This window comes from Mesoplodon bidens (genome assembly GCF_964165515.1).
Source record: "Mesoplodon bidens genome assembly, chromosome: 7".
Lineage (NCBI taxonomy): Eukaryota > Metazoa > Chordata > Mammalia > Artiodactyla > Ziphiidae > Mesoplodon > Mesoplodon bidens.
Genome location: NC_138164.1, coordinates 52,205,090 through 52,232,516, shown reverse-complemented (window position 1 = coordinate 52,232,516; position 27,427 = coordinate 52,205,090). Strand labels below are relative to the sequence as shown.

At 51.0% G+C, this 27,427-nt stretch overlaps 1 protein-coding gene across 4 annotated transcripts in view; it reads left to right on the top strand.

The window, feature by feature from the left end:
- MICAL2 (microtubule associated monooxygenase, calponin and LIM domain containing 2) overlaps positions 1-27,427 on the top strand; it is a 227,673-nt gene that overhangs the window by 111,877 nt on the left and 88,369 nt on the right. For 3 of the 4 annotated variants that reach the window (XM_081239972.1, XM_081239970.1, XM_081239971.1), the window contains 4 exons: positions 960-1,159; positions 1,557-1,663; positions 9,190-9,258; positions 12,173-12,316. In XM_081239972.1, coding sequence (XP_081096098.1) covers positions 960-1,159; positions 1,557-1,663; positions 9,190-9,258; positions 12,173-12,316 — 520 coding nt within the window. Of the gene's footprint in view, positions 1-959; positions 1,160-1,556; positions 1,664-9,189; positions 9,259-12,172; positions 12,317-13,752; positions 13,876-15,089; positions 15,309-15,521; positions 15,624-16,843; positions 16,970-21,595; positions 21,659-26,356; positions 26,465-27,427 lie in introns of all 4 variants that reach the window. The other variant, XM_081239973.1, reaches the window with a different exon arrangement.

Here is a 27,427-nt window from a genome sequence, read left to right as displayed (position 1 = left end):
CAGGGCGTAGATCAGTATTTCTCTTTGCATACTTTCAATTTGAATTTTTTCTTCAGCTTGTTCTTTTCCCTTTGCACTGATTATTCTACCAGCAACTTGTTTGATCTGCGTTCCTTCTATGTAAGGAGCAGAATGACTCAGGCTCAGTGATTGATTGCACTCATACACCAAACTCCTTTCATTTGGGAAATTTGAGTGTTCACACCTTGGAGCTCTACCCTCAAGAGAGGACTTATGGGCAAGATCTAATTCTGGGACCAGCTTGAGGGTTTTACAGCCAAAAGAATTAGATTTGTGACCCAGATCCGTTAGCTGTATACTGTTGGGCAAGCCCCTTATCTTCTCCGAGTTTGCCGTCTTCATCTATAAATCAGGAATAATGGCAGGGTCATTAGGAAGATTGGATTATGTTTTTGGAAATGCTTTGCGATGTTGAAAGCACAATACATCTATTATGTTGTGTTTAAATCAACTGCAGTGTAACCTCACAGCCATGAGCAAATTCATCCAGAAGGCTGGATGGAAACCTAGTAAAGTTTATCAACTGGTACCTTTAGGAAATGAGGTTGCCTTGAGAAGGGGATGAGGCTCTCACCTCTTACTTTATATAACTTGATTCTTTTATTTACAAGAAGCCCATATCACTTTTGTAATTAAAAGGAAAAGAACGAATGGGAACTATTTAAAAGTAAAGTAGTTCATAAATTTTCCAATTATTTTCTGATTTTTTTCATCCCAGGTAGCAAATGACATTTTCATGGCCCAGATCTGATTGGTTCCACCCTGAAAGAGGACAGGGTTAGCGTCTTCTGGCTGAGCCCCCCTGCGGGGTGGGGGGTAGTGGTGGAGGGACTGGAGCAAGGGCGTTGTCACTTACAGTGCTCCTTGTGGCTAAGTTTGCTTAGCTCTTCACCCCTCTGCATCCTCTCTGAAAACTTCACCTTGTTCTGATTCTCCAGCAACTTTGACTCTTTGAATGAAGATGACACTGTGGAAAACAACCAGCTGGCATTTGACGTGGCCGAGCGTGAGTTTGGCATCCCTCCAGTGACCACGGGCAAAGAGATGGCCTCAGCCCCGCAGCCTGACAAGCTCAGCATGGTCATGTACCTCTCCAAGTTCTATGAGCTCTTCCGGGGCACCCCGCTGAGGCCTGTGGGTAAGGACCTGCTTTCAGGATGAGGCTTTGCCAGCCCCTGAGCCGTCTCTGCCCTGTGCCCACATCTGGCTGCTCTTCACACTGATGTCCTCTGTTCTGGGGCTGACCCCTGCCCTCCCTTTGCCTTTGAGCCCAAACAAGGGTGGACCCCACGCACCCAGACCCGTGTATGTAAGTGGGTCCTGTGTGGCAGGCGCCACATGGGGCTGGCCTGCATCTGCCCTTGTCACCGGGAGATCACTGACAGAGCGGCACCAGCCCTCTATGCGGGCCACTGACAGCTTCAGTTGGGGGTGAGGGAATTATTTTGGAGGGGCCTTGTCTCAGTGACACCCCGTGAGCTCTGGGGGAGCAGTGGAAGGATCTGGATCTCAGTCTTACTTTTATTTCCTAACAGATGCTTGGCGCAAAAACTACGGAGAGAATGCTGACCTTGGCATGGCCAAATCATCCATTTCTCATCACTATCTCAACCTCACGTTTCCAAGGAAGAGAACTCCACGAGTAAGTTTTGGCCTGGGTTTGTTTAATTTCTTCTTACACGTGGATGGGTGAGGGGAAGGGAGATGCCACGTGCTGGGTCTGTTTACGCTGATAAATTACCCAGATCGAGTGCTCAGGAAGACATGAGTAGAACTCAGTCAAGTTCCCCTGCACTATGTAGCCAGCTTCAGTGCCTTCAGTGTGGTTATAGGAAGGGCAGGGTAGAGAGCAAAGAGGACATGCTGGTGAGTATTTTTAAAAGTAAATCAGATTAGCTCTGCCTCCTAAGCAGGGAGATGGACACGATATCTCACTTTGTTAAGCAATTTAGATCGAGAACATGATGGCCATTTAGTAGCAGAAGTGGATGATGAGGCTACATTTACATATTCTGTTCCATTCGTTTTTTTTATTCATTCAACAATGTTTACTGGGCCCTGTTCATGCCAACTTTAAGGCTGAATGTTTTGTTTGTTTTTGATGAGGGGAGCAAATATACAGAGGTGAGTAATACATGGACCTTGCCTTTGAGGAGCTCAGAACCTAATAAAGAGATTCCCAAAATTTCCCAACTTATGGCACCTTTAGTGTCTTAGTAATTTTTTTTCACACTGCCCCCAGATCAAAAGAAATGCCTAACATTTTCGTTTGTTAAGTAGTTATATCCAAATAACTTGGTAGGGGAATTTTGCAAGGTGTGTGACAGACATCACCATGCTTCCCTAGAAAATCTAAAATATCCTGCGGCTCCTCTCTGAGTTCACTCTGGTGCCACAGGGTGCCTTGGTACGCAGTTTGGAAACCACAGGCCTAATGAGAAATTACAGGGTAACGTGAATGACGGCCTCTCCGTGGAAGGTGTAATACAAGTTGCCTTGCTTGATGTGCTCACTTTACAGATAAAAAGTGGAGGCCCAGAGATGTTAGGCTGCAGGGGCTCTCACAGAGCTTGTCTTCCCTCCACTGACTCGGCAGAGGGCTGCAGGCCTCTGCGTGCGTCTCAGCGTCTCTGGGTTGCCAACAGGCTCTTAACCGCTGGCCAGTCATGCCTTGTCCTGCCAACCCCTCCGCCCAGGGTGGGGCTGGGGCCCCGTGGCCTCCTTTCTTTGCCTGGGCTATGTGATCAGTGGTCACTTTTTCCCCTGAGAGCTGTGCTCCCTGGAAGGCAGCAGCGGTTGTGCTGACTCCAGGAACTGGGTACTTAGTGCTCGACACGCCCTGTCTCTAGGAAGGGACAGGCTCTGGGGCTGGGGAGGGCGGGTGTGCAGGTCAGCTCGGGTGTAAGCAGAGCAGCTGAAAGGCTGAGCTGCACCCCACTGCCCTGTGCCCCTCTGCCCCCCAGGCTGCCCCACTCAGAGCCTCTGTGGGAGATGCCGTGACCCACCGTAGGTCACACTGAGTGAAAGCTGTCTTCCGGAACTCAGTCGTTGGCTTGCCCCACCTCAGCCCAGCTGCTTTTCCTCTGATGACGGAGGACCCCTGCTTTGGGCTACTCCTTCCCAGGCAAGCCAGTGCAGCCCTTCTGGAAGCTCTCTGAGCCAAACATTTATCACTTTTCTCCGTTCACCCGCTTTCCTTCCACCACTTAGCCCACAGCTGGGAACTGGAGAGGCATGTTTAAACCTTTCACTCACCACACCTCTGTTTACAGAGTGACCGAATTGAAACAGCCTGGACAGCTCTGGCTCAGGAGGTGGGAATGGTCAAAAGTCAGCGGCAGCCAGGCCCTCCAGGCCCTCTGAGGGCGCCAGAGCGGCACTCCACTTCGCCCTGGCTGTGCTAGCAAATGCAGCGGGGATGCGTGGGCTCTGCCCGGCCCAGCCCTGGCTGATTTTGGCCCATGTCCAGTCTCCTCCAGGGTGTGCTCCTTGTCTGCCCATCTTGAGAGCGGTTAAAATCCACAGATCTGATTCCCTCCCATGGCCCCATTTAATGTCTAAAGTTTGCCCTGCTTCTCGGATAGGTAGAGAGGTTAGGTCATTGAAGTAAGCGCCTGGTGTGGGCATTAGTTGTCCCACCCTCTTTCCTCAAACTGGTAGTTTGGTGGGTTTGCAGGGCCACTGGGTCACATTCTGCCCTGGCACTAAAACACCCCAGCATATACTGTCCACCACTCAACACCAGTGCAATGGTCCGACCACGTGCAAAGTACCTTCTCCCCTTTCTATCATGTGTCTTCTTCTTATATCTGGATCCTTTTTTGGTCTGGAGAAATCTGTTTGCAATGCTCTTTGGTTTTAACATGTCTCATGACCAAAGAGTACTGAGTCCACTCCAGGTTGCCCCTGGGCACGCACAGAGGAGGTCTGCACAGGAGACTGAAAACTGCACACGTACAGGGGGCTCCCCCGCAGTTACACAAGAAGGTGTCAATGCAATTAGACATGCAGTTTTCACTGCCCTGGTTCACGTGCCCCTACGGACTAGAGATGCAGGCTAGGCTGCGCTTGCGTGATTTTGTACACCAGAGCTCAGACACACAATCTGTATGTACAGGTGCATCTGGATTTGACCTCGCCCCCTCCCCTCGTCCCTCCATTCCCCTCCCTCCCCCCTCACTGACTTCAGAGGACCATCTTGATACGGGGATTGAGCAGCCCACCTTTGTTCACATGTGGCCTCTTAATCTGAAGAGGGCTCATTGTTTCTCTCCTGAGCCAGTCTTAACAGTCTCTCTCCCTCCTGGTTTTTGATGTTGGTGTTAAAGTCTTCTTTCCTCCCTAATCTTATTTTCCTGATAACATCCAAACTCCAGCAAAAGAGAACAACTTTGGGCAAAATTGAAGGCTCTTCCTCCATCCAGACACTTGTTTATTTTAGAGAGAATGACTTTCCCATTCCACTCCAAGAGGGTTGTGCCTCTGGTGAGTGGTAACCTACTGGGGTTGGTTATCTCTGAAGACTGGATGGCCCACGCCTGGGTAGGAGGAGAAGAGAGAGCTTAGGGATTCTTGGTCTGCTGCAAATCTGCCTCTGTCCCAGTCAGCAGCTAGAAGCCTTGTAGCATGGGACAGTTCCTAGAGACTCCAAAGCTCTTGTCACCAGGCTCACAGGTGACACCTGAACACACATATGTGGTCTCGTCTCCTGTGTGTGCATACACACACACACACACACACACACACACTACCTGTCTGTGCTCACCTCGTCTTACCACACGTGGGTAATGCCTGGATTTATGTCCACTTCAGTTATGACACATATTATATTACATCCATAGTCAAGGTGTCTGATCTTTGTTTTCCCCATTCTGGGCCCATTCCTTGAGGAACAACACAACACAGAAGTTGTCATTTGTCCCTGGAAAGCCCATCCTAGAAGCCAGGTGGGTGGCTCCAGGATTTATCCTGCTCGGGTGGCTGATTCTGACCCAGGTCCTCCTCTAGCGCTGGCCCTGGTGGAGTGGGGTTCACAAAGCATAACTCAGATCAGTGTCTGGTCTGAGCTGGAGGGTCCCCCTCCTAGCTCTTCTCCTTGACCCTCCTGCACAGACACTTTCCAAAGATCCAGGGGCAGTTATGTTAGAAAGTGCTTCCTCCATTCACCCAATCACTAAACACAGATTTACCGAGTCCCCGTATTATGCTGAGTTCTCAGTGCTGGGGGCACAGCAGTGAACAAAGAGGGCCAAGGTCTCTGCTGGAGGGAGCTGACCTTCCAGTGTGGCTTCCTAAGTTTCTCTCACTCCCCTTCTCCAGCTCTTTTCACAGAACCACCCACCCAGCAGCCAAAACTCCCACTACAGTTCTCGTACTTCTCAGTACGAGTCTTCAGAGACCTGAAGACGGCTTAGGGAGTCAACCCAGGTACTGATGCTGCCCGGGTCAGTTAGCACAGGGCTTAAGCAACGTGCCCGCCCCCATCCCACCCTGGGCACCTGTGGTCTGCAGGTCGCTGCTGAGGGTGATCGCTCTCCTGTCCTCTGTGTAACTGCAGCCTGGGATGCTGCGCCGACTTATAGAATGGGGATGCAAGCTGAAGCCCAGATGACAAATACGTGTTTGGGTCTGATGGGGATTCAGCACGTGTTCAAACCTCTCAAAGTTCCTTTGCTTATCTGCAAAATATCGTAATAACATAAACATTGCATTGCTGTGAAGACAACGTTGAACAAGTGTGAGCTGCAGGTCTGAGCTCCTTCTCTGGCACATGGAAGGGGCTCTGTAAATGATGGTCCCCATCCCATACTGACTAAATGAAGATGCTCGTTTTCTGAAAACGGTAAAACTAGTTGGGTTGACCACTGGCTTCCGTATTGCAACCATGATGGATCCAGCATTTTACAGTGTCATAGCGCATTTGCTCCTCTTGTTACATTTTGAGGAAGGCAGGGGACATGTTCTCATCCCAGTTTTAGAGATGGGGAAACTTGGTCTTAGGGAGATTATAATGCAGTGCCATATAGGTGGTAAATGTCAAAGCCAGAACTAGAATTCAGACTTCCTAATTCTGTGAATAGCACTAACCTAACTTAAAATGTCTAACACTTATATAGCACTTAATAGGAGAAGTGTCTTATATACATGAATTTGTTCATCCTTACAATAACTTACTTATGAGCTAGATAGTATAGTATCTTAGAAGTGAGGAAACTAAAGTCAGAAAAGTTGGGTGATTTTCCTAAGGTCACTTAGCCGGGAAGTAATTCATGTCAGAACTCGAACCATGGCTCCATGCTGCTCTGCCATTGAAGGGAAGAGCTCTTTTGCCAGTGTCACTGACCATCTTTCTAAATATCACGGTGGCCAGTATACTCTCAGGACACTGCCTACAATGGCCAACCTCTCTTCCTATGACCTGGATCTGAATTTCTCCACCAGCTAACTAAATATAAAGTTGGGGCTAAAATCACCTTAAGTCAGGCAGTATGGGAATGTGATTATCTTGTGCTGATCAAATAAATGATGAGATTGGTAGACGTATGTCTTTGATTTTTTTTTTATGGAGAACAAGTCGTTTAATAAATGCCTTTTGGTATGTAGAATCTTTCAAATCATTGGGAAATAATGACAAGAAAGTATCTTAGGGTGAAAGGGCAGGAAAAATTAGTAAGAAAGTGAGTTATTTGGGCTTCCCTGGTGGCACAGTAGTTGAGAGTCCGCCTGCCAATGCAGGGGACATGGGTTCGTGCCCTGGTCTGGGAGGATCCCACATGCCACGGAGCGGCTGGGCCCGTGAGCCATGGCCGCTGGGCCTGCACGTCCGGAGCCTGTGCTCCGCAACGGGAGAGGCCACAACAGTGAGAGGCCCGCGTACCGCAAAAAAGAAAGAAAGTGAGTTATTTGTTTATTCTCATACTCTCTCGGGGCACAATAAGTATTTTCTTCCCCCTTGTACCCCAGTTCTCTACAGTGCTAAGCAGAGTCCAAGGAGAGGGCGTTATGGAGGCATTTTTGGCTCCCCAATAGTGATATACAGATAAGAAAAAAATGAGATAAATCTCTAGGTTTGTGTTTTCTCAAGCTTTTTGCTTTAACCTAGCTCTTATCTGAGAATCAGTGCTTCCATGATAAATCCCTAAGGAAGAACAGAGACCCTTTGGATTTGTATGTTGCTAACCATATAGACTGCATTTTATTGTGCCATGGGTCAGGCTGAATCAGAGGAGCGGATGTTGCCCCACCCACTTCCTTTTACCCCTCCCCCCAAGGATTTGGGGGTCTTCTTAGGTGCTGCTGCTGGGTACACTCCCCCCAGGAGTGTTTTCTGTGAGCCTGCAGCTAACGTACTGAGTTTGGATCCACGCAGGCTCAGTTGGACCAGTCACAGCCAGGGCCGCTGAATGCAAGAGAGTCAGATGTGTTGCTCTTTGAGGGAAAAGCCAAGTCCTCATTTAAGGTGGAAACAAGAAGAACAACAGAAACCCCCAAGACGATGCATGAAGCGTTCTTGTTGGGAGGAAACCCTGTACTTTCACAGGCTTGTTTCCGGGCCAGTGCAGGGCTCACAGGCCGTGGAGCCAGGCACCCAGACAGCCTGGGCCTCTAGGACCCGAGGCTGTAAATAAGGTCATCTGTTTCTCTTGGTGTTTACCCAAACATTTGGGTTGAAATCATTTCCATTCACAGAATAATGATTTATTAGAAGCTGAGGAAAATGTTGAAGGGAAGGCGAGGCCCTTTGATCTGTTGTTTTATGCTGCCTGAGCAAGGGAAGGGTCACATTTTTGAACAAATATCAGTGACTAAACTGTAGTTAATTTTGTCTTAAAAAATTTTTAAGGTGCTGGTAAATAGGAGGAGGGGCGGGGTGATGGGAAGTGTAAGTGCAGGGGAGCAGGTGCGTGCCTGTGGAAGTAAGTTGAGTACACACTTGACTGCATGCTGGGGGCTTTGATCATTACTGTTGATTTAGAACAACCAGGAGGTAAAGGATCCTCTGTGATGGGGCAAGGTGAGAATGTGTGGGGCTGACTGGGCTGCCTGCCTGGGTTTGAGAGGAGAGGGTGGCCAGCAGCCCTTTCAGCTGCATCCAGTGTGGAACAAAGGCTGGGATTTAATCTGGCCCTGCTATGGAGGGGCCCGCTGAGGGTGTCGGAGGCTCCCCCGGGGAGGGACGCATAGTCGGTGGGGACGGCTCCATGGTCCTCAGTGGGCTGGCCGTTTGGGGAAGGTCCTAGCTTGAGGTCTAACCCCAGTGTCAAGGAGAGTCTAACCCAGCAGGGTGCATGGCGAGGCACTAAATCCAGCCTGCAGCCCCATCCCAGCTCGTAGCATCAGCTCAACCTGTGCAGTCCCCCTCCTTCCCTTGAGGAGATAAGTCAGACCACAAGTGCGCCCTTGGGTGGCCTTTGCAAGGGTCATGCAATGGGCTTAGGTAGGGCAGGGTTCTCTGGATTTAAATGTCCAGATTTTGGAAGAAGAAAGTAGGCTGTAAGGGGTTATCAGTGGGACAACCATGCAATTTATTGTCTAAACCAGGATATTTTTGAAAATGAAAGGGGGCACTATTCATAATTATGCCGGGGGAAAAAGCAATACATCAAACCGTCCTGGGCAAACTGGGCCATATGGTCACTATAGATTTCAGGCCATATCTGATGCTACTTTCAAGTTAACATAATATCATTTACCAGTAGCTGCAATGGTGGCTTAACGGCAGGCGTAATTTGCCATCAAATTCCTGGACAGCTGATCTAAGTCCCGAGAATCCCTGCCCGTGAGGGGAGCCAGTAGCACCTCTTCGTAGGAGGTGATCTCCACGGGGCAGCATCAGCAGGCCCAGCTGTGACCACTCTGAGTCCAAGGTCACTGACAAGGAGACAATCCCTGCCCATGTCACAGGGATTCTTTGTGCTTTGGAATGTTTTGACATGATTTTGGGGGCTGTGTTCCCACCCCCTTCTGACAGAACCCCTGGCTCCCGAGGTTGGGGAAGGCTCCTTCCTCTGTGCCTGAACAGAGCCGAAAGCATTTGTCACGGTGCAGGGTAATTTCTGCCCACCTATTTCCTGGGCTGGCAGCTGTGGCGGGCAGGGCTGGATCCCCAGTGCTGGCATCGCAGCCCTTGACAGCCCTGAGCTCACCATGCTTTCTTGGCCATCACAGGTGGACAGCCGAACCGAAGAGAATGACATGAGCAAGCGGAGGCGGAAAGGCTTCAACAACCTGGAGGAGGTTCGTGTGCTCAGTGTCGGTTTACACAAAGCCCGTTTCCTGACAGCCAGTGGCCACAGCCCGCCCTCCGACCGTGGCAGTCGCCCTGCTCTTCTTTCTTTCCTCTCTCTTGAACCACTGGGTTCCAAGCTTGGCTCGATGGGAAAAAGTTGGGTCTGGTCACTAGCTGTGTCACCCTCCCAGGGTGTGGCTCACATCTGTAAAACACAGATGATGCATTTGAAATGGATGACATTTTGCAGAATTTTTAAAGATTAAGTAAGAGGACGTGTATAACATGCCAGTCATGGTCTTTGGCACCTAGGGTAATCAAGATATAATCACTATGAATAGTAAGTAGTAAAGAGGCACCAGCAGTCCCACTTTTCTCCCAGTCCTAGTTTCTACCTTTTGTGTTTTCTGTAAAGCAGATGTCCCAGCACCCACAAATGCCACCTTCTGGTGAGAGAAGAAAGTTTCAGGCTACTTTGTCAAAGCGAAGCATGAGTCTCTCTCCTGCTACTAAAAAATTGATCAGAAAAAGAGTATCAGTTCTTGCTTCCCAGGCAGCTCTGTAAAGAGACCTGAGATATATAGCTCATTCCAAAAAGCCATTCTAATTCCACAGAAGCAAGCTTAGATACTGTCTGTGAACTGTAGGATATCAGCTTTAGCTAGCCTACTGGCTGATACCAAAATGATGACATAGAAGCAAGGGGGATAATTTGTAGGATACATTCATACTTCATGTATAGGACTTAGAAAAAAAACTTCTTTTATCTTATATGGTTGAAGAACTGCTGCTCTTGGCTCTGGCATGAGCAAGAAGCCAGTGAACAGGGAGACAGTTGAGAGGAAGAAGCTGTTGCTGATGAACTGGGCTGGAGAAGCATCCCATTCCCCAGTTACGGGTATTGGCTCTGCCTTAAGTGCCTGTGATTTCACTCCTGCCTCCTCCCAAGAAGCTTCCCTTGGATATATTTTATCCCCAGGGGGAAGTCTTCTCCTGCCTTTCATCTGTGGCTTATTTGAGGGGGTGTTTGTGCGTTTCTGTTGTTGGCAGCACAAGGTTTAGAGTGTGGGAAGAAATCTGGTTGCACCTGCCCCCTCTAAAATGGCTCTGTTTTCTGGGTCAGCTGTTTTACTTAAGTCAGATTTAACCAAGCAATGATTCTCTCTAAATTCTTGCTACTCATAAAGTGTGGGCCAAGAACAAGGGCACCAGTATCACCTGGCAGCTGGTTAGAAATGCAGACTCTCAGGGCCCACCCCAGACCTCTTGAATCCAAATCTGGTTTTGAAGGAGACCCCCCAGTGATTCACGTGCACATGAATGTCTGCAAAGGGCCGCTCTGCACGACCCACTGTCCTGGCCTACTTTGGCCTGTACAAACAGTGACCAGCCTAGTAAACTTGCCCTATTCACACTCAAGCCTGGATTGCTATGCAGAGTTACAATTCCCACTTTGAAGTAGGGATTGACTCTTCGGCTTGTGTTTGTCCAACTCTTCAGAGTGGCTGTGCATACAAGGTTTCCCATGGGGCTGCTACTCTTAGGGAATCTTAAAAAAAAACCCAAAAAAGCAATTGACTACAGCTTGCCTCTTCCCATGAATTTCTTCTAAGTGAACATATCTTTGTTTTGAGAACATCTGTTCCTGGGAGGGAAATTCATTGTCTCCTCAGGAAAACTGACTACCCTCTTGAAGTGACGATGCCATTTGTATTTCTGAGGCTGATGGGAGCAGATCTATGGTACCGGGGAACAGACATTCACTGGACATCCATCATTTTTAAAGTTTTATTTTAGCAGATGAGCTAAGAAAATCTTACACAGAATTCCATTTCATAAAACAGCATAACCAACTGGTCACGGTCAGCATCTAAACAGTCACAAGTCGTGTTGATATCACGTGTCCTGAAACAAAGCAATGAGAAGGGCCCTTCACCTCCATTACATCCTTCTCCAAAATCCCTAACTCTGGGCTAATCATGAGCAAACATCAGCCCGACCCAGATGGAGGGACTTTGCACAAAATAGCTGACCAGTCCCTTTCAGAACTGTCAAGGTCATGAAAGACAGAGAAAGGTGGAGAAACCATTACAGATGGGAGGAGGCTGAGGAGGCATGATGACTAAATGCAATGTGGGATCCTGGATTATGTCCTGGAACCTAAAAGGACATTAGTGGGAAACTGGCCCGATCTGAATCAAGTCTATAGTTCTGTTAATGGTATTGTGCCGGTGTTAATTTCTTAGTTTTGATAACGGTGCCGTAATTATTCCAGATGTTAACGTTAGGTGCAGCTGGGTCTAGGTACGCAGGAACTATCTGTGCTGTCTTTGTAAGTTTTCTGTCAATCTAAAATTATCTCAAAATTAAATGTTTTTTTTTTTTAAGATAGCAACAACAGAGCAGGACTCGTTGCCATTGGGAGTGGGGCACAGAGGAGAGAAGGGAAGCCCAGAGCCTGTGGCTTGCCTCACTGACATCCCCTCTTGCTTCCTTCACCCCCCAATTCTTCACCCTTTGTCAGCCACATGATATATTTTGAAAACGATTCTGCTTATCATTTCATTATTATATTTGACTTTTTCAACAGTCACATGAAGGTGGGTTACTGCTCGCATTTTACAGATTAGGAAACTTCAGAGAAGTAAATTGCCAAGGTCACTGGGCTGGGAGGTGAAAGAGTCAGAAGTCAAACACTAAGTGTCTGGCTCCCAAGCCTAGCTGTGCCCGTCTTTGAGAAGACTCGTCCCACCTGTGAGCGTTGTCTCCAGAGTGGGCATTGCCTCCTGCTTTTGCCTCACTTCCTCAGACTACAGAGGGTGTCCTTCTTCAGGAAACTGTCCTTGTCGTGAGCCCCCAGGCCCCCTCCTTGATATCTGGGTTCCAGAACCAACAACCAATGCATTGATTTGGCTTTTGCAGCCTTCAGCCTTTCCTAGCCAGAGCTTGGGCTCCAATCAAGAGGGCTGTAAAGAAGGTGGAAATCAGAACAAAGTCAAGTCCATGGCAAGTCAGCTGCTGGCCAAGTTCGAGGAGAACTCTCGGAACCCCTCACTCCTGAGGCAGGTGAGTCCTGTCAGATGTTCACTGACCCTGCCTTCCTGGTGAACAGAACCCTCTGAGAAGCCAGCAGAAATGTCAGGCTAGCACTGGATTTCAGGTGTGCCAGCCAGACCTGGCTCAAAAGGAGTCTCAAGCTTCTTCTAGATCTGGAGTCAAACTTTTCTAAAAGGGGCTGGATAGCAAATATTTTAAACTTTGGGGACCATCCAGTCTCTCCTGCAGTGACTCAATTCTGCCATTGTAGCATGAAAGCAGCCATGGACAATCTGTAAACAAATGCACGTGGCTGTGTGCCAGTAAAACCTTATTTACAAAGACAGGCAGCAGGCAGGATTTGGCCCGAGGACCGTAGTTTGCTGATGCCTATTTTGCACTGGGGAAGAAATCCTTTCCCTGATTTTGTTTTGCTTTGCAACCATGACTTGTTTTGCAGCCATCTTTGAGATGGTGCAGCTGGAAGGAGCTTTAGAGATGCTGATTGCCCAGTCCATGGTGAGAACACCAGTCCGAACCAGGGTCTTAGCTCCATGTGGGCCCATAGGAATGGGGACCAACCTCGAGAGTGTCCCCTGGTGCCCCCCTCTCCTTGTTCCCTTGGGTCAGGCTGGCAGAGCTGTTGTGTCTGACCAGGGTCCATGTGAGGCTGAAGGAGGTGGGATGCTGTGGGTCAGGCTGCAGGCCCGGCTGACTTCTCTTGGACTCTGACTTGGAGTCTGCACTTGGATGGTTCCATTTGCTCCCCCAAATTCCTTTGGGGTACCACTGTCACATTACAAAAGCTTGGGACAAGGGGTTCAGTTTTTCTTTGGAGAACATCTGTCACATGACAGAATTAGGCTCCTCTCAGGAGAAAGACAAACAATTGGTTAATTCTGTTTAGAGGCAGTTATAGACATCTTCCTAGTCTTGATGTAGACCATGCCCCTCCTGGACAAACCGACCTTTCCCAGGAAGCCAGGTTTTATTATAAGGGGGCCATGTTCCTAAGACTTGCAACTGTCTGAATTGTTTTCTCAACTGTCGCTCCTGGAGGCTTGGCCCCTTGCAGCCCCCACGTATGGATGAGGGCTCTCTTCCTTCGGAAGGACTGTAGCATCCCTTTCATCTAGTGGGCAGGAAGGACTTTGGGACTCGCCACCCTGGCCTGGTATGTGCCTGCCCAGTGCCCCGGGTCTGAGCCAAAAGGACAGCCTCCTGGGGATTCACACATTGTCCAAGAGAGGGGGACCATGGGACTTGCTGTTCACACGGACAGAGGGCCGGGCTTCAAGTTTCCCAGCTGGGCCCAGCTTGTCAGAGCTCAGCCCAGGGCTCACTCAGCATCTGCAAACTCTCTCTCCCTGACTCTCCTCCTCTCCTCCCTCCAAGTGTCTGTCTGACTCGCCTTTTCCTTCCTATTTCCTGCGGCTGCTTTTTCGGACTCACCTTCCTCCTCCCAGGAGCACCGTGTCTCAGGGATAGGTAAGCCCATACTGCGCTCTTCCTCTGACCCTCCTGTTAACTCTCGCCGTCCCAAGCCAGAGGAGCCCACACCCAGCCCGTCACCAACTCTGAAAAGGCAGGTAGGGCTCCTTCCAGTGGATGCTGTCTTGGTGAAAACAGAGGGAACTTTGATCCAGAGGGGTGGGGTCCGTGGCTGTCTCTGCGCCCCACATAGGGCTGATTGTAGATTCTCTGGGAAGGCAAACACAACTTGAGGTTACCACCCTTATAGGTAGGAATAACCAAGTATGCAGCATCTTAAAATACATGCCAGTCAGGGGTATCGACTGACCAACTACCAGGCTCTTGGTGCTTTATTTGCTTTGGGGAAAAACAGACCACACCACACAGGGTATTTTGTGTGATGCCCCTGGGACACTTGGCTTATTTGCAGACCTCTTGAGTAGGCTGATTTCTAAAATCAGTGATGGTGGAATGGGCTCAGGTGGCCAGCTGGCCGCATGCCATTGAAGGGGTAAGACTGGGATGTGGTTAGACCTCCCCTGGTGTCTGAGCAGATGAGGACCTGCCCAGTGGGCAGGGAGGCAGCCAGGAGCCATGGACTGAGGCTTTTTCCAGTTAATATCTCTGGGTTTGGTATGAACAGAATCACTCTTATTGACCACAGCACTCAAAAATGCCCAGTCAGCATTAGGAATTTTGTGTTGCTTCTCGGGGAGTAGAGGTCAAAGGAGGTCAGTGTGGACATATTACAGTGATTCTATGTCTGTGTGTGTAAGAATCATCTAGAGAGCTTTATTAAAAATATCAATCTTGGGCTTCCCTGGTGGCGCAGTGGTTGAGAGTCCGCCTGCCGATGCAGGGGACGTGGGTTCGTGCCCCGGTCTGGGAAGATCCCACATGCCGCGGAGCGGCTGGGCCTGTGAGCCATGGCCGCTAAGCCTGCGCGTCCGGAGCTTGTGCCCCACAGCGGGAGAGGCCACAGCAGTGAGAGGCCCGCGTACCGCAAAAAAAAAAAAAATCAATCTCTGGTACCCATCCCCTGACCAATTAAACCTGGGGGTTGGGCCCAGACTTTAGGAACCAGGGTGGTACAGGCTCTGATTCAGTGGGTCTGGAGTGTTGTTAATAATAAGACGGTATTGTTAAGGAGGATGTCAGGTGATTCTGATGCAGGTGTGGAAAGTCAACACCCAAGGTTAGTTTGGAATCTGACTCAACGTGGCATCTGGCGTGCCCTTGTCCCTGGTCCTCATGGGGATTCCTCACGGCGGCGGGGCATCCATGGGAGGGCCACAGTTGGGAAGGAAGCTTGATTTTCCTTCTCCCCCAGTTCCCCTTGGTGGTTGTCACGGGGCATGTGCTCCGAGAGCTAAAGCAAGTGTCTGCTGGCGGCGAGTGCCCGAGCAGGCCCTGGAGAGCCCGAGCCAAGTCTGACCTGCAGCTGGGCGGGCCAGAAAATCCTGCCGGCCTGCCTGCCACCTGCCAGGGAGCGCTGGCCCTCTCCGGGGTGCTGCGGCGGCTGCAGCAAGTGGAAGAAAAGGTTCTCCAGGTGAAAGCCTCGCTCTTTGCCCTGTCTCTGCCCTGCCTGCGTCTAGCGTGCCTTCCTTTCCTCCCCTCCCTCCTCCTGCCCAGGGCGGGTGCCGTCTCCCATCCTGCCGCGTGTGCTGAGGGCCGCAAGCCCACCTGGCTGCCTCCCTGACTCTCCCCTCACAGTGTCTGTCTCTATCTCTTTTTTCTTTCTCCTTTCTCACCTTGGCTGCAGAAAAGGGCTCAGAATTTGGCCAACAGGGAATTTCACAAAAAGAACATTAAGGAGAAGGCGGCTCACCTTGCCTCTATGTTTGGACACGGGGACTTCCCGCAGGTAAATGCGGGGCTTTCAGAGCCCCCAGGAACCCAGGTGTTGGACATCCAGGGAGGTTACTTGAATCAGTCTCTGGAGATTCATTTCTTCCTTCCTCCTCCCTCTGTAGCCTGAAAAGCTGTTCACTTTTTAAGTCACCAAAGGATTTGGACTGGCGTCTAAAAAAGCTCCAAATGAGAAGATTCAAAATAATTAGACAAATCATGACAAAGGGAAAACCAAGGCAGAAAAGCGGGCTCAGGTCATAGGAAAACATTACTGAACAGAAGCATGTGTGTTATCAGATCTTAGACAGCTTCTGAGTAGGCTGAGCTTCCTAGGGGTCAACACAAAGAGGGAAAGCTGGTCAACTGCAGGAATCACATCACGGTGCCTTTAAGGTGAAAGCAAACCAGTTGCTCATGAAGTCTGGGGACAGGATGGAGAGATGCCCCCATGGCCATGATCAGGGAGACCGTGAATATCGAGGTCAGCCACGTGCTGTAAACTGTGCCCTGCTTTTGCGAAAGGCAGCACCAGCCAGAAGAATGGCCTTGCCTCAGGATAGAAAGCACAGCCCCTGCCCCCGGCCAGGTACTTATTTAGAAACTTGCTGAGAAGAAGAGGGTGTGCTCACAAGGAGATGACACAGCTGAGGATGAGGCCCCTGCGGTGCTTATACGTGTAAGGTGCTCCCTTGCCTACAGCAAGCCTGGTCTCTGGAACATACCGCCTCTGCTGCTTTCACCCGGCCTCCTCCAGACCTGTGTCCTCTGCTACTTGGCAGAGTCATAGACATGGGAAGGATACTTTGCCTTCAGTGCATTTCTAGGGTTCCATGTGGCTGCAGAGGTCCCTGCTGGAGCATCTACCCCAGAGTAACCTGGGCTTGTCCTTTCCTAAGCTTGCAACTGCTACTTCATACCAAGCTCCAGAGTGAGGCCTTCAGGAGTTCGTGCTGGTGTCGGCAGCAGACGTAGGCAGGAGCAGGATGGCTCTGCTCCAGCTATTTTGACGTGACGAAGGAGCCAGAAAAGTTGTAGCAGAGTGACGTGTAACCAGCAGTCAGATGGTCCTGCTGGGCTCCAAAGACGCAGGCTACCTTTTTGTCCTGAGACGTGGGCCTGGATGTCCTTTCCCCTCCTTGGATGTGTAGGCTTGGGGGCTGCATCATCGAGGCGAGCATCACTGTGCGTTTCCCTGGGGATAATCCTAGTTGCCTCTGTTTCTGTTCTGTGCAGAATAAACTACTCTCCAAAAGCCTGTCTCATACTCATCCTCCGTCTTCTCCCTCCTGCCTTCCATCTCCTGATTCAGCTGCTACTTCCTCTCCATCGACTGTTGGCTCTGTTTCTCCAGCCAGAAAGGTAGTTGTCCTGAACGATGGGCTTCCCCCGCTCCCTGCATGTTCTGAGATACTCTCCTGCTGTGCTCCACCTGCACAGACAACCATCTGAACCTTGGCTTGGCCGGGAGGAAAATTTATAAGATACTTTACAGCGGTCCTGGGTTTGGGTTTGGTTTTGTGCCGGAGCAAGAAACAAAGCAGAAGAGGCAGTACACAAAACCTTATCAAATGGTGCTTGCTTGTTCAGCACGCCCTCGCTGGGCACCCTCCATATGCCAACCACCGTGCCAGATGCTGAGAAAGCAAAGAGGAGGGAGGTGCAGTTCTCTTATACGGTGTAGATGGCAAACAGCACCTCAGCATAGAAATGTGTCACATTTTACCAGGTGATATTGCCAGATTTGGCTGGTTTTGGCCTGACAAAATGGCGGTCTCACGTGGTGAACCTCAGACAGGGCTCTTCATTAATTCTATGAGAGGTTTAAGAGGCAGGATTCTAGGAACCCAGCAGGGAGAAGCCTGGGAAGGCTTCACAGCAGAGGTAATATGGGAGCCAAGTGTTAAAGATTATATGGAAGGATTTTGCTAGAAAGGAGTGTAGGGGAAGGGCATTTTAGAAAGGATCTGGCACGTGGTAAGGTAGGCAGATAGGACTTGCACGAATCAAAAGACATTTCTGGTGCAACTTGATTTTCCGATAAAGGTATTTATGGGAGTGCAGAGAATGAGGGTGAGAGTCAGCCTGCTCTTTTTGCGTTAAAGGAATTCATTCTGCCCTTTGTAAAGAGGCACGGAAGGATCTGCTCTGAGTTCTAGAAGGATAACGCGGGGAGCAGTGTCGAGGGTGGAGAGTTGGCGGGGAGCTAACGTTGGTTGAGTAGATAATGAAATGCATCCGTGAGCAATGCTTAAGTTTGGGTTCTGGAGCACTTTTCATGTTTTTTACTTGTCTTGCTGTTACCTAATATGCCAAGAACACTACCAGGCTGGCGTGGGAGGCGGGCAGTGTCCGGAGAAGCTTAGTCCCTGGAATGGATGAGCCTAAAAATGGACGTGAAGCCCGCTTGGTTAGCTGTTGCTCATGGGAGTAGGTTGGAGCCTCTTTCTAGAAGACTGTGTTCCCCTGAACACCTCCATTCAGTCTGTTCCCACCTGGGCCCGTCTCCACGTGTGGTGCTGAGTGTGCCCCTGTCAGAGTTACTGCTCGTTCATTTCCACCCCGTTAGACCGAAGCACAAACCAGCCACCTGCTGGTGCATTAGGGAGAAGTTAGGTGCTGCCTCCTGGGAGTGCCACCCCCACTGACCTCCACTGCTGTGGGGAGAGGAGTGCAGGCAGGGTCTCCAAGAAAGGAGCAAGGAATATTAGGAGCCCCACCCGCTCCGAGGTCCCCAGTGTGGATGAGAAGCATCCCTGGAAGGGCAGCCCGAGGTGATGTGGGGAAGCACAAACACTTCCCGTCTTCAACTCTACTGAACACAGCCGTGGCTGACATGCCTGGCATCTTGTTCCAGGTCAGCTTTGCTTAGCCGTTTGACCTTAAACATTGACCTCAGGAGACTTGTCTGGGCCTCCATTTTCTCATCAACAAGAGAGTGATTCTTGGCTCACGTGACAGTGAGCTCTGTGGGTGAAGACTGGCATATTTGTCATCACCATCACCAAGGCTTCAGAGTAGCCTTTGTGTCCAGCTTGGGAATAGAGCCTTCCCTGGGGGGTACTTCCTTCTGTGGAAAAAGGTCACTGGCACCCTTGACAGGCTGATGGGAGGGGCAACGGCACCTGGGCACAGGCAGGCAGTGGCTGGTGCTCCTGGCTGGGCAGCCGGGCCCACACCTTGCTTCCCTCTGGCCCAGCCCCTTTCCGCCTAGCCCCGGCCATGCCCTCTCTCGCCTCTGCTTTTCTTTTGTCCTTAGGAAGTCCTGACTTGGTCACTGCCCTCTAGAGTTGAGAGCAGAGGTGGGACAAGAGAAGTCACCACACATCCCAAGTCCCCTGACTTGATTTCCAATAGGTGTTAGTTCTCTCGGTGATGGCAAGAGACAGCCTGCCCAGGTACAGGTGGGGCTGCCGGGGCCTGGCAGAGACACTTCTCATCGTGAGACAATCCTGTCACATCATCATCACACTCCACTGCAGCCCTTGGCTGCTTCTCCACTGGGCTCTTCAAGCAGCTTTAAACCAGTGTCACTCATTAAGCCACTGAGTGAGCATTCATTCATCCAACAAATATTTATTGAATGACAGCTGGTGTCAGGCACTTCACTCTTGGGATACACATCAATGATCGGTAGTTACCTTCCTGCCCCGATGAGGCTTGCATTCTAATAGAGGGAGGTAAATAATCAGCAATAATATAATATATAGGTAAATTGCACGACATATCAGAAGGCAATTTTTCCCCTGGAAAAATTAGGGCAGGTAGCAGGGACCTGGCATGCTGGGGAAGGGTAGCACTTTCCAATGGGGTAGCAGGAGGGCTCTTCCTGGGAAAGAGAATTGACCAGAAGCGGAGCCTCAGAGAGGAAAACAAAGGTCCAGGGAGGAGACTAGTTCCCAGGGTTCCTGACTCCAGCCCATGTTCTCTCCTCTGTGCCACAGCAGCCAAGTATGAATGGAGGCCTCGTCAGAGGGACCAGCCCAGAGGTTATGTGTGTGTAGAGCCCCAAGCCCAGGCTCAAGGAGGGCTGCAAATGGGGTGGGTGGGCTTCGGGATGGCCAATCCCAGGTCCTCTGGTCCCCACCTCTACAGGTTTGTTCTTTGTTTCTCCCAGGTTGGGGTAGAACAGTTGCTCCCTGTTGTTTTTTAATCCCATCTCCCAAGCCAGCCTTGGCCATCAGATAATGGTGTACTTGGGCTATCTTAATAGCTTCTGACTTACTAATTACAGGCTGATGAGCTTTTCACTGTGTGACTGGGAATGACTGGGGAGCTCTCAGAAAAGGCCACCCTAGGATGCTTACTCTGTCTGTTCCTTTGTTTCTCCATTTGTAAAAAAGGACCCAGCTTGGACCTGACACCCCCAGACCCCTCCAGATCTCACCATGAAGCCACTGTAGGCAGTTAAGCACAGAGTGGTGAATTTCCAGCTTCAAGCACTTTTGGAAAGGATATTGCCAGCTGCACTGCTCCCCTGCCCCACCTGCAACTTTTCTCCCTCTCCCGGACCCCACCCCAGCATTGATTCCACACTGGGCTTTGCACATGCAGAATCTGAGAGAGGGATGGCCTCCTCTGAGGAGAGAATTAGCTGCCCCTTAAAATAGGTGACCACCTGGTGACAAACAATTTCATTCAGTCCTGGTGGAGCTCTGAGAGCCTCTCCCCTGGAGAGAGCCTGGGGCCTTAATGCTTCTTCCCATAAGATTATGGGCTGCTCTGATTGCCCAGTGACTCAAGTTTGCCTCATTCAGGGGAGCCAGAGGAAGGAGGATGCACTTGGAAACTGATGCTTACTTCTCAGCAACCCCGTGGCAGGCAGCGTGTTTCTCTTCCTGCGCTGGAGCCCTACACCTTAATTCTGATGATCCAGGGATAATCACCTCCTCAGAGGAACAGACTTAGTCAAACTTGTCATGAGGGTCACGTGCTACTCACAGGGATGCAAACTTGGGTTACCAATTCCAGGAGATGTAGCCAGGGCTCTACCTTCATTCAGACTACACTTGCCTGCCCTCTCAAATTGGCATGTCACCTTACATTTCAGAGTGATGCAGCTGGGGTTTTGGCCTGAATAGTCACAGGGAATCTTGAGGCCCTCTCGTTTAGGGCCCAAATTCTTACTGGAGTCTTATCTTTTAAGACCATGGGCTATGGGATCATGCCCAGGCTGATCATCCCATCAAACCAGCCCTCTGGTAGCTCTATCAGCTCCCATCAACCCTTAGCTAACTTCTTTCTTCAAGGCAGGAGACCACTGCCAATTCAGCCTTTAGCATGGCTGCTAGCCATTTACCAAGGCTGGTGAGCTCTTGCAAGATCAAGATGGCAGCCGAGTGTTTGCACAGCTGAGCCAGAGGGAGGGCCTCAAGAGGCTGGGTGCTGTGGTTAAGTCCTCCTGGGTCAAGAAGAGCAATGTGCATTGCAAAAGGAGCTCTCTCTACCCCTGGAGGTGTTTGTTTTAAAACTGGATTTGCAGGGTTTACTCTAGAGATTTGCATATTAGAGAGAAGCTGGGTGAGTCTTGGCTGGGCAATCTGCCAGTGTTTCATCTGATACAAGGGTGGATCTCAAGGCTCCTCCAAACTCATTGTTCTCTCTGTTCTGGGGATAGAGCTAGGCAGCGCTTTGGAGGTAACCTGTGTGCATCCCAGTCTGGGGGATTTTAATTGGCAGAATGCTGGTGTGTCAGGGAAGCAGGGTGTGATAGTGAGAAGGGTATAGGCTTGGAGTCACGCTTGGGTTCAGAGCACCGATTACTTGATTACTCGCTGTGCGTCCTTGGACGAGCTTGTGGACCTCTCAGCACCTCAGTACCCTAACCTGTACAGTGGAGGTGGCAGCAGCTGCTCCTGAGGATGACTGGAACAATGCAAACACCTAATGCCTCAAGTGTCCAGCAAATGTGCTTTCTCCCCAGTGGAGGAGAATTCTGGAAGAAAGCTCACTTACCTAAAAGGCATGTTGATTCCTCTCTTTCTAAAGGCAAAGAAGTCACCTTCAGGCTTCCATTTCCATCCCAGCCACTTAGGAGCGCCGTGGCCTCAGGTGTTAGAGCCTCCCTGAACCTCAGCTGCCCTGGCCTCGAAGGGGGATTATCAGACCCACCTCGCAAGGCTGTGAGGGTTCAACACAGCTCAGCATCTGGCACCAGGGGACGTAGGTGCAGACATGGCCATCCACTGGGAGGTCATAGCCCCAAAGACTTGCCTGCATCTCAGCCCTGACAGTATCATTTCCAGAGCCCCTCAAATAAGGCAGTTTCATTCCTTGCCCTGAGCATATATGGCTGAGGACTCAGGCCCACCAGCCTGTCCTCTGATGTTTCTCATCCAGGGACTCCTCAGTGAGGAATATATTTGCTCAGGTGGGCCCAGGAGACGACTTGCTCTGGCCCTACGTGTGGAAACTTCCCCTTCCCTCGAGCCCTCAGCCCCGAGGCCCTGGAAGCTCTGCTCCCAGCCCTGCGTGACCTGTGTGGGCTTCCTTATCCCCACAGCAGGCCAGGTGGCCACAGGAGGCTCAGTTCTGTGAGGAAGCACAGGCCAGACACCTGGTATTCCTGGCTGAGTTCCAGGCCCAAGGGGGGATGTCACCATTGTTTGGACACAAGCAGGCCCAAGAGCCTGCTTCCTCCTTCATTCAGGGGAGCATCTGCCCTGTGCTGGGAGCATAGCCATGAGAAAGATACAGTCATGACATGACTGTGCAAACTGGAGGGGAGATGACCCATCTCCCAGCATGGAGCAGGGTGAGAAAGGCTCCAACATCCAGATGGGGACCATGCTTGACGATGGTGCTCGTGATGACCGCTAATGTCACCACGTGTGAATCTCAGTTGACTCGGCGGAGAGAAGCCAGTGCCTTCATCTGTGTGGGCCACATTATCCTTACTCACACAGAGGAGGGACCCCAAGCAACTGCAAGTCCCCCTGAGTGAAGGCCACTGAGGAGAGGAGAAAAAAAAGAAGTTCCAGAAAATGGAAATTTGAAGCTGCACCAATTGTGGTGCTTTGGACTCATTAACCATCTGCCAGGCGATTCTTGGGAGCCCAGCACCATGTGAGGTGCAGCCCAGATTCTTTGATGACAGCCCTGTGAGGATGGCAGTGGTCTCCCCATTTTACAGATGAGGAAGCTGAGGCTCACAGAAGGGAAATGAAGTATGTGAGGTTAATCTAACGTAATGTTAGTTGATGGCCCACCTGAAGTCTCCAACTGTTCCAGCTTTTTCTAATTAACTAGCTGAAAATAACTAGAATTCAAAGGGGAAAAGAGGTAGTGAAAAATACTCCAGTTCTTCAAAAATTACATAAATATTGAAGATACATAAAGGGTTGCAAAAGCAGTCCCATGGCCCTCCAAAACTACCAATTCTCAAAACACTAGTGACTGCGACCAGTATATTTCTGGCCAGGTCATCAGATTGCCCAACTTTGCATTTGGACAAATGATTCCCAGCCAATTTGTAAGCTCTCCTCTTGACCAGCACCCTAGGAGCATACGTGCTTTTGCCTTTCAGTGCAATAATCTCCTTGTTGAGAGACTCTGGCTCTTACTCTGAGGTCAAACCAGGATGAGTTTTCTGGAGGTTTCTCCATGAGCGGAGTTTCCTTTCTTCCTCAGGATGCCGAGGTGTGGTCCACGGGAAGGCATTGGTTTGTGACCCAAGGAGCACAGCAAGTGAGAGTAAGCATTAGACACTTGTAGAGCAATTTGACATTGCCACACATCCAAGCGGGTGATCGTATTTCTAGTAATTCATTTTCATTGAATCCAGAAGTATGAGGCCATGGTGGATTCGAGATTTAAAAAGAAAAAGCAAAACCTGGTCATTCACCACCGATAGTTTGAATTAGCAATCCATCTGGTCATGTCCTCACTGTCTTGGAGCCAGTTAGACATCCTGCTGTCAGGAAAGAGGAGATAACCCAAGACCCCAGGGCAACGTCCACCTTCACACCAGTTTTTGGGGTGGGCTTCAAAGGCCCCCTCTCACCCCTTGAGACAAGCTCTTCATCATCTGGTCTCCTTGTGACCATTCACAAGTCCTGGTCTACCTCTTGGTCTTGGTGATGATCCTGGGCATGATTTCCATTCGGTTGGGAAGGCATATGGGAGCACCAGTGCCACTTCCCATAAGGGTGCCTTCATTTCATTATTCCTAAGAAAGCCTCTGTCACAAGTGGCAATGTGGATGCAACTGGGAGAAAGGAGCCTTATGTGAAGGAGGGCCCATAATGAGAGGAAGGACCAGCCTTGGATCTCCTGGCCAGGACCTGTGCTGATAGAACAACTGAGCCGGCCCAAGACTGCACCCCCAGCAACCTCAGGGCCCTCTGCTTGCTTCTTCTGTAACTGCTCCCAAAGTCAGGATTGCACAGAAGATCAGTGGCACAAAGTGCTTATTAGCTGAGTGGTTACTAAGGTCTCGTTAGGGACTTGTATTTAAAGCCCCAGAAAGTACAGTCTTGATCTCTGTTCTCTCAGGGGAGGCAGTAATTGCGCGTGGGTATGTGACATCACATGGTGCCTTCCTGGGAGAGCGCCTCGGAGCCAGTTCATACACTGGGTCGGGGAGACAGCCACACAAGGGGAGTGTGGGCAGGGAGGTAAATCTGACCTCCCCTCTTTATTTTGCTGTAAGCCCAGGAAGGACTTGGTATTCTACAGCTCCTATCCGAGGGGCCTGTGTCGGGGGCCCCAGCAGGGGATGGAACATCAGGCAAATAATGGCATATTGTCCTGAGCCAGTGCACCTGAACCTCTCTTAGAAGCAGGAGCCAAGGTTCTTGGCATTTGTGAAATCCTGAAAATGGCAGAATGTATGCTTGGAAGCAGAATCCTAATCTCTCCCAGGTGGGACCAGTGTTGTGGGGTGGGGTGGGGGGTAACTGGCCTGGCAGTTGCTGCCTCTGAGAAGGAGCGAGCTTTGTCAGGTCTGAGGAGGTCCTGTCTGTCTGAGTCCTGGGATCAGACACCCCAGCAGGCCCCCGGCCACATTTTCCATAGTCCCCCAGAGCCGTGCATGTGGTCTGGCGCGACTGATCCAGAGTAGCTGCTGGTGTTGGGACTTCCTCAGTGAGAAAGGGGGCAGGCGTCTCCTGGGTCTTGTCTTTCTCCCCAGCCTGCTTGGCGTCCTTTCCGTCTTCATCCTCTTTTGTTGCCTGTGCTTTTGCGGGCACCCGATGAGTTAGCCTCAGGTTCTGAGGGTGGGCCCTGCTCCCAGGAGTCGGGGGCTGTGGGCGCCGGCTGCCATTTGCTTTGCTGTCCCCTGAACTTCCTGCTTGATACTTGAGGCTTGCACAGCAGATTCGACGTGGCCTTCCAGGAGCAGTCTTGGGTTTAGATTGAGGGCCTTCCTTCACCCCCGCACGAGTCACTGTTACTCGCCATCAAGATGGCTATCAACCTGTGTCCAAGGGCCTTCAGCCTAAATTGTTGCTCTCTGTGGCCACACCTCCCAGAAGCTGGATTCAGAGGCCGGGGGAGCGTCTGGAGCCCTCCTCCCTCCAGCGTCTTGGGATCAGGAACAGTGTTTATAGATATAATCGCATATTGTGCACTTTTGTCTCCCTGCAGGGGAGACTGCAGTATTCCCAGGCTGGCCTTTCAGAGCTGGTATGGAAAGAGGGGAGCAAGTCGGGGTTTGTCCAGGGGTGTATGTGTGATTGTGCTCTGTCTGCTTGGGCTGTCAGCTCCCACCCCTTCCCCAGCTCCATGACATGCCGGTGGGGTTCCACGCATTCACGGGTAGGCATGGACCATCATGCCCTTGGGAGCACAGACACACACAACCTGTCAGGCTGTGATCCCCGGAGCCAGCGCGGAGCTGACTTGCCCAGCACCATCTCTGGGGCCCTGGGCACTGCCGCCTGGAGCTCCCCATCCTTCTCCTTCTACCTGCCCAGTAGGGACCAACATTCACTCCCATTCCGGTTGCTGTTTTTGTCGGCAAGGTGGTCTGCGTCCTGACCTGACAGGACTCAGGTTAGGCGTAGCCATAGCTCCCTAGGGGACACGGGAGCTGCAAGGCAGGATGAGGCTGCCGAATTCAGAGGGAGAAGGGAGGGTGGAGTCAAGTTCCTCTTGGTCCAGCCCTGCCAAGTGCCAGGCACTCACACACACTCTCTCTCACTCAGTTCCTGCCACAGCGTCGTGAGGCAGGCACCGTTTATCCCCATTTCAATAATGAGGACACTGAGTTCAGAAGTTGAGGACTTGGTGCCCCATCTCAGAACTGGTTAGTGGTGGAGCAGGGTCCTAACCCTCCAGGTCTGGGAGTGGGGTGTTGGGGGCAGTTCTCACTAAACAGTAGCTCCCGGCCCTCCAGAGAGGAAGGGTCTTGGGGAGGGCGGCCGCAATGCACCTGGCTTGTTTTCTTAGCGTGAAGGCCTCCCGGGCTTGGGCTCAGGAGACCTTAGCAGAGTCCTGGCTCTTCTTGCACTTATTTCTAAGTGGGCTTGGACAGATCCCTTCCTCTGGTATTTATTCCCCCTACCTGTGAACCAAGCAACTCAAACTCCTGAAGACCAGGTACCCTGCAGGCCTCCATTTCCCTCTTTTCTCCATCTGCAGAGTGCCCACTGCCCACTCTGGGCTGGTTAGGCCTCTCCCGGGACGTTGGGTGCTGTTTGCATGTGGGTGTGGAGCCCACTCCCACCTCCAGCTTGTTCGTGTGTTCCTTCTCAGTGCTAACTGGCCTCTACCTTTGTCTCTGTCTACTCTATCTCTGCTCTTGGGTAGCTGACAGTAGGGAAAGTGTCCAGCGGAATAGGGGCTGCAGCTGAAGTTCTGGTCAATCTGTACATGAATGATCACAGACCTAAGACTCAGGCCATCTCTCCAGACCTGGTAAGGATGTACACCCCACAGCCTCCACCCACAGACACTGGCTCTGGCCTCCCAGGGAGGGTGCACGGGACGCAGAGAGGATTGCCTGGCCCCTCTTCTCATGGGACGAGAGGGGCTGAGACCGGGCTGGATCAGAGCAGAGGTTAGCGGGAGGCTGTTCTTCCTTGTAGACAAACCTCACTCAGCCCCCTTGTGGGTCATTTCACAAAGCAGAGCATCTTCCCTGCTGGCTGGGGCTCTGGAGAACTTAGTGCAAAGGCCAGGAGGGGCCGTCCGCAGAGGTGGACAACACTTACTGCCAATGTTTAGCATCCAATCTGGATTGGATTGAGAATTAAGTCATGGAGAAAACACCCCTTCCCTCTGAATTCTCCCCTTCTCCAGTGACTCTGCTCATTGTCATCACCAGCAATGTGAGTTGACAACTCTTTTGGTTTCCTTTTGGTACATTCCCCTGGAATCACCCAGGTGTGCCCCTCCTGCCCTGGCCCTTGCCCTCTCCTCTCCCCTCTTGCATTTAGGAAGTTGACTGGCAGCCAACTTAAACACACAGAAAAGGGCTGCCCCTTCTCTGCAGTTCTCTTGAACAGTTTTATTACCATGAGCTTTCCCTGCCTGACCTATGTCACTGCAGGGGGACAAGGATGTGTAAAACATTCTTTCAGGGACCTCACTCGAGACGCAGGCAGTACTTAACCCCTGGGTCAGACTCCTGGAGACAGCATCGCTGGGCAGCACGTTTGTGAGGGATGCCTGCTCCATCAGACCAGGAGATGTCACTCTCACCCTGAAGCCAGAATGGCCAGCCTGCCTGGGAGCACAGTTAACAGCTGCCCCTGCAGGGCTGGGGTCTGCGTATCTTCCCACCCTCTTTCTTTGCTGAAGTGCCTGCAGTGACAAAAGCACCACATAGCCCGTGAGGCCCCACGATGCAGGCCGGCATCTCTACAAGGCCAGCCTCAC